General features: G+C 42.7%; 1 protein-coding gene across 1 annotated transcript in view; it reads right to left on the bottom strand.

The window, feature by feature from the left end:
- Positions 1-2,023: 2,023 nt before the first annotated feature.
- Positions 2,024-6,589, bottom strand: part of fndc5 (fibronectin type III domain containing 5) — a 30,816-nt gene continuing 26,250 nt past the window's right edge. Inside the window, exon 6 of the mRNA XM_062962583.1 lies at positions 2,024-5,992. Coding sequence (XP_062818653.1) covers positions 5,951-5,992 — 42 coding nt within the window. The 3' untranslated portion in view covers positions 2,024-5,950. The remainder of the gene's footprint in view (positions 5,993-6,589) is intronic.

Raw genomic sequence — 6,589 nt, 5'->3', positions numbered from 1 at the left:
GAAAGGTGGAATTGTGCCTCCGGAATCGCTGGGAGTGAAGGAAGGCTTTTAAAAATACCACAGCATGGCTTATAAAGTCCATTGCGTTTCAAAAATGCGAGCTGAAACAGCAGGGAAGTTTGTCACCAGGAAGAGGTGGCAAATGTGGAAGCCATGCTAAAGGCCTCTAAAAGGGGACCCCTGTGCACTGCTGTTTTTGCAAAGAGCTCTTTTCTGCCGGCTCTTTCCTTCCAGGGAGAAAATGTTTTTCTCAAGAGAACTTTGCCGATTGTCCCCACCACCTCCACAGCCCTTGCTAATCTCCTTGCAATAAAAACAGCAGGGATGCTTTTGGCACTGTTTCCGCTCTCCAAAGAGTACAGAATATCAAGCTGAGCCTTAAAAAAGGGAGAAAGTATATGGATTCCCTCTGATTAACCTGGTTTTGATGACACAAGGGAAATTCAGAGAGGAAGGCCACAGTCATGAGGGCTAAGATTGATCGACGCGAGATGAAAATAAGTGCAGACTGCATCCCTATGGGAACATTTATTCTCCCATCTCAAAATGAGATTCCATGCCATACAAAGTGAGCAATCCAGCATTTCAACCTCTAGACCAGGGTTGAAACACCGGCTTTCTATGTGGAGGCAGGCATTTCATAGAATCATAGGGTGGAAGACGCTCCAAGGGCCATCCAGTCCAACCTCATTCTACCAGGCAGAAAAACACAATCAAAGGACCCCCAACAGATAGCCATCCAGCCTCTGCTTATAAAGCTCCATAGAAGATGGCTCCACCAGACTCCCAGGCTGCATATTCAGCTGTAACCATCAGTAGGCTCAAGTGGAATATCTCTTCCTGCAATTTGAATCCATGGCTCCGTTGTGTCCCAATCTCCGGAGCAGCAGAAAACAAGTTTGCCGCCTCCTTCTCAATGGGATATCCTTTCCAATATTTAAACATGTCTCATGTCGCTTTTCACCTTCTCCAAGCTAAACATACCCAGCATTCTCAGAGGGATTTATGGTGTCCAGACCTTTGACCACTTTGGTTGCCCTTCTCTAAACACCATTCATCTTGTCTGTCCACCTCTGTTTTTAGTTGTTTTGCCCAAGCTGGACTCAAGTTTTAATTCCAGGGGAGGTCTAACCAAATCACAATAGAGGAGGTCTATGACTTTCTTCAATCTTTGACTCCTATGGGTGCAGCCTAGAATCACATTGGCCTTTTTTTGCTGCTGCATCACATTGTTGGCTCACATTTAACTGTGGTCTACTAAGACTCCTAGATTCCTCTCACATGGAACTGTGTTCTGTATAGCTTTCTACAGTAGAGTCTCACTAATCCAAGCCTCACTTATCCAAGCCTCTGGATAATCCAAGCCATTTTTGTAGTCAATATTTTCAATATATCATGATATTTTGGTGCTAAATTCGTAAATACAGTAATTACAACATAACATTACTGCATATTGGACTATTTTTTTCTGTCAAATTTGTTGTATAACATGATGTTTTAGTGCTTAATTTGTAAAATCCTAACCTAATTTGATGTTTAATAGGCTTTTCCTTAATCCCTCCTTATTATCCAAGATATTCACTTATCCAAGCTTCTGCCGGCCTGTTTAGCTTGGATAAGTGAGACTCTACTGTATATACAAACAAGCCTTTGCTTGCTTGAGATGCTCACTTTCTATAGGCAGGAAGACCTTTGAATCATAGAACTGTAGAGTTGGAAGAGACCTCATGGGCCATCCAGTCCAACCCCCTGCAAGAAGCAGGAAAATCTCATTCATTTCTCATTTGCTTTCTTTGTTGCCTCCTGAGTGAAAAAAATACTACCCCATTTCTACAAAATGTGTTTAAAGGAACTCTCTGGAGGGAAAAAAAGTGGATCTTTAGGCAGGCTTGTCCACATAATGAACTTTCAAATGCCTTGCGAAGAAACCCATACTCTCCAAACCCTCTCATAGTCAGGTTCTAGCGAAGCAATCCTTTAAACTATGATCTCGTTACATTCAAAGGGAAGGTCTTTTCCGTAGTGCGTTTAAAAACATGGTTTATTGCTCAGACGGTTATCACAGCTAACAACCTTTTCCTTGGTCGCTCAAGTCGGGCGGTTTGGGGCGGCTGGGAGGCTCCGGAAAGGGCTGCCGTTCCCTCGTGCGACGACACAAGTGTGCAATGGTGAGCAGTGCGTCCCGGAACGGATCACGCCTCGTGTTTGAAATTAACCAAGCGCTCGGCTTGAAAAGTGAGCTATACACGCAGACGGAAAGCTTGGAAAAACCCCTGTTTTTTGTCTCCATTTCGAACAGGCCTCCTTGGCTAAAAGAGACTTAGTTCCTCTTCCCTTTGAACTTAAAAAAAATGGCACAAAAGATGGAAGCAAGCTTGAGAAAGAAATATATATGGCATTCCTCTGAATTCTCAAAATGTGACTTGTGATGTCATCACAGTGACATCACATAACATGATCTATCACTGATAAAATAATGCTTTGGAGCAACTGGTGCAAATGGTGCTATGACTCTTTAGTCTGAACTTGAAAAGATCTCTCCGTGACGTTGAGCCTAAACCAGCTTTCCAAGTTGGATACTTCCTTCAATGTTTGGACTAATGTTATTGGGGTTGAAATAAGGAGTTTGAGGGGGATTACATGAATGCACCAAATACATTTCATAGAAGTCACATTTTAAAAAGAAAACTTAAGTCCTATAACAAAGACACATTAAGGCAGCAACACGAAGGAAGGAACGGCATTCACCATTTTGCAGCACTTCCTTCAAAAACACAAGCCATTTTTATAAATCCAGTATGGAGATGTTTGTGGTATTTGTGTACATTTTCACAGCTTTGGATGGATTAGATCTGATCCCAATGAATCAAATCCTGGATTCAAGAAAGGTCTTTCTGCAGCAAAGGCTATATCGAGTGGAGACTTGTGGCTCTGATTGCAAATCCGTTTTGGGTTTTAGTCTGAACTTTGAGAAGCCCATCCAAAGCACTGGGTCTCTTTCTCTCCATAATAGCTTCAGGCATTTGGAAGGGTCTCAAAAGTTTGCACTAAAATCCAGAACAAATATATACACTTCCTACTGACAATCCTGCAAACAGATGGTGCCGGTTGTACCCGGATTTACAGCTGTTTTTGAGAATGACACAAGGCTGAAGGTGAACAATGCTTAAATAAAAAATGCACTTTGGATCTGCCAAAATGTGGGGGAAAGTGTCGGGGGAGGCGTCCGATAAAACCGGCATTTGATCCAGGAAAAATGGAAGAAAACAGTCACAAAACGAGCCATTCCTTGGCAGGGCTACAAGGTGCGACAAGGGCCATTCATTAGTTTATGCTGCCTTTTTGGAAAAAGGATGGAAAGCCTCCCTGTTTGGGGTCATTAGATAAGGTTATATGGGGCCAGAACCACCTTTGTGATTTATACTAGGAAATGCAACACAAATCCTCTATATCGTAAGTCCTTTTGATGCTACAGTGCAAGGAGGTATCCAGTACCTCTTTTCACAATGGTTTTTTTTCTGGGCCACATGTCTTATTCCTGTCTCAAATGACCAATATTAGACATATCCACAAAGCTTCAATGCCCAGCCATCTTAATGGCATTGGTTTTAGCTCAGACTTTCCATTAAAAAACCCTCCCAAAGATTAAAATTCCTGTCCAAATGCAAGGGCTAATAGGAAAAGCTTTTAGGGCATCTATCTGTCCTCAGTTGGAATCAAGATTTTGAACTTGGTCAACCAGCCCCTTCTCAATCTGGCCCTTTCAAAATGGACTACGACCAACATCACCCCCAAATAGTGGTACAGTAGAGTCTCACTTATCCAACACTCGCTTATCCAACGTTCTGGATTATCCAACGCATTTTTGTAGTCAATGTTTTCAATACATCATGATATTTTGGTACTAAATTTGTAAATACAGTAATTACTACGTAGCATTACTGCGTATTGAACTACTTTTTCTGTAAAATTTGTTGTTAAACATGATGTTTTGGTGCTTATTTTGTAAAATCATAATGTAATTTGATGTTTAATAGACTTTTCCTTAATCCCTCCTTATTATCCAACATATTAGCTTATCCAACGTTCTGCCGGCCCGTTTATGTTGGATAAGTGAGACTCTACTGTAGTTGATAGGGATGATAGGATTTGTAGTCCAAGAGCACATCAGGAAGGTTGCACCTTTGAGAAAATCAGCCCCTTTCTAAATGTCTTGGGCTACAGCCACCAACACTTCCAAGCAGCCTCGTTGATGGGGAGGATAGGATTTGTAGTCCAAGAGCACATCAGGAAAGGCTGCAAATTGAAGGAAATCCGCCCCTTTCGAAATGTCTTGGGCTACAACCACCATCATCTCCAAACAGCCTCATTGATGAGTTTGACAGGATTTGTAGTCCAAAAGCATATAAGAAAGCCTGTAGATAAGGGAATCGGCTCCTTCTCCATCTGGCCTTTTCTAAATGTCCTGGACTACAACCACTATCATTCCCAAACAGCCTCATCAACAGGGAGGATAGGATTTGAAGTCCACCGGGAAGGCCATACATTGGGGGAAACCACAATAGCCACATTGGTAAAGCTCTTTCCACATCTGTACAGTTTCATCACATCATAAAACAGCCATTCCTGGGATTTGGGGTGCATCTACACTGTAGAATGAATGCAATTTGACCACACTTGATCTGCTCTGGCTTAGTGGTCTGGAATCATGGGAGTTGTAGTTTTACCAGGTCTTTAGCCTTCTCTGCCAAAGCGAGAGGATGCCTCATCAAACCCCAAATCCTAGCAGAGTCCATCCCGTGGAGTCATGGCAGTTCAAATACAGTAGAGTCTCATTTATCCAACATTCGCTTATCCAATGTTCTGGATTATCCAACGCATTTTTGTAGTCAATGTTTTCAATACATCATGATATTTTAGTGCTAAATTTGTAAATAAAGTAATTACTACATAGCATTGCTGCATATTGAACTACTTTTTCTGTCAAATTTGTTGTATAACTTGTTTTGGTGCTTAATTTGTAAAATCATAACCTAATTTGGTGTTTAATAGGCTTCTCCTTAATTTCTCCTTATTATCCAACATATTCGCTTATCCAACATTCTGCCACCCCGTTTATGTTGGATAAGTGAGACTCTAGTGTAGTTTTAAACTGCATTCATTCTACAGTGCAGAGGAGCCACGGCAGGCAGATAAACCAGTATAAAATACATACAATTTTTGCAATCGAGTGGAAAAACAAAATGCGATGCTATTTGGACGGATCTTGCCGTTATGCAGCGCTGAAAAAACGGGTTTGGTTTCGGCTTCATTTTTTTTTCTTCTTTTTTGCATTCTCTGTTGATTATTATCCGACGAAAGGGAACAAGACGCACGACACGCACCGGAAAGAAGAAACTCACAACTGCTCAAAATAACCTCTAAAGAAGCAGCTGGTGGAGTCCTGAGAACCCAGGTGGAGAATGTCGTGTGCTTGTGTTTATTTACGGGAAACGGCACTCGGGGCCTGCGAAAACGGCAGATTTGGGGGCAACGTCCTTCGCCTTGGGAGGTTGGAGGCGTCTGAGATCATGGGCAAGCATCCCCTGCATTTAGAAAACGGAGCCATGGGAGGAAGCGGAACCACAGAGAGAAGAAACGGAGACGGACAGTCGAGGTGGACGATGGCACCGTGATTTGGCCTCTATGGCACAGGCGAGTCCGGCAAGTCCAAACCCGACCCTCGAAGATGGGAACGTTTCCATTCTCTCATCCCCATAAAAGAGTTTTCGATTGCTCCACCTTGGGTTGAGTTTGCTTGGCTTGGCCTCCTCCTCCTCCTCCGTCGAAAGATGGAAGCGGTTGAAGTCTCTGGCGGCACAAAGGACAACCCTGTTTTCAATTCCCCGGCGTCCAAATCTGGGAAGGAAAAGCAGCAGGTGCGGAAGAATGGAGCCGGTCCATCCGGCTGTCATGCTTCGATGATGTTCACCGAGGGCTTGTTTTTGGGGAACTAGAAGAGAGAAAGAGGGGGGGAATGAAAGACCAGAAGAGAGGAAGAAAATGGAAATGAGGAGATGAGCCAAAAGTCTTAGCACTGAGCCCAAGCAAAAAGAGAAGCTGCTTCAGGAGCTACACCAGGAGCTCCTCTCTAATTTAATAGTCATGGCTCAATGCGGTGCCATCCTGGGATTTGTAGTTTGGTGAGGCCCCAGTTTCCTTTGGCATAGAAACAACATCCACTATACAAAATCCCAGAATACTTGTAGCTACACAAACACAAGATGGTCTATGCACAAAGAAAATATATCCAAATAGCATATAGTATTATTAAAGTTCCCCGTACAAAGCTCAATTTGGTAGTACCAGACAAAATGAAAAGGAGCTCTAACACAAAAGTTATCCAAGTCTGATATTGGTTCCCAAGTATATAGGCTTCAGGGATACAAAGTCAATGAAAATATCTTCCAAACAAAGTAAACAGACGGTTGGTCATGTTGCTGTATGAAGAAAATAAAGATGGAGCACCGCTCTCAAGAAAGTCTTCGTAAGTAAAGTCCAAATAAAGTCCCAAGTCTACAGGGGTTCCCGGGTATTTTTGTACTTGTTT

This window comes from Anolis carolinensis, unplaced genomic scaffold, assembly GCF_035594765.1.
Source record: "Anolis carolinensis isolate JA03-04 unplaced genomic scaffold, rAnoCar3.1.pri scaffold_10, whole genome shotgun sequence".
Lineage (NCBI taxonomy): Eukaryota > Metazoa > Chordata > Lepidosauria > Squamata > Dactyloidae > Anolis > Anolis carolinensis.
Note: the sequence above shows the minus strand (reverse complement) of the source record. Positions and strands in the feature narration are given on the sequence as shown.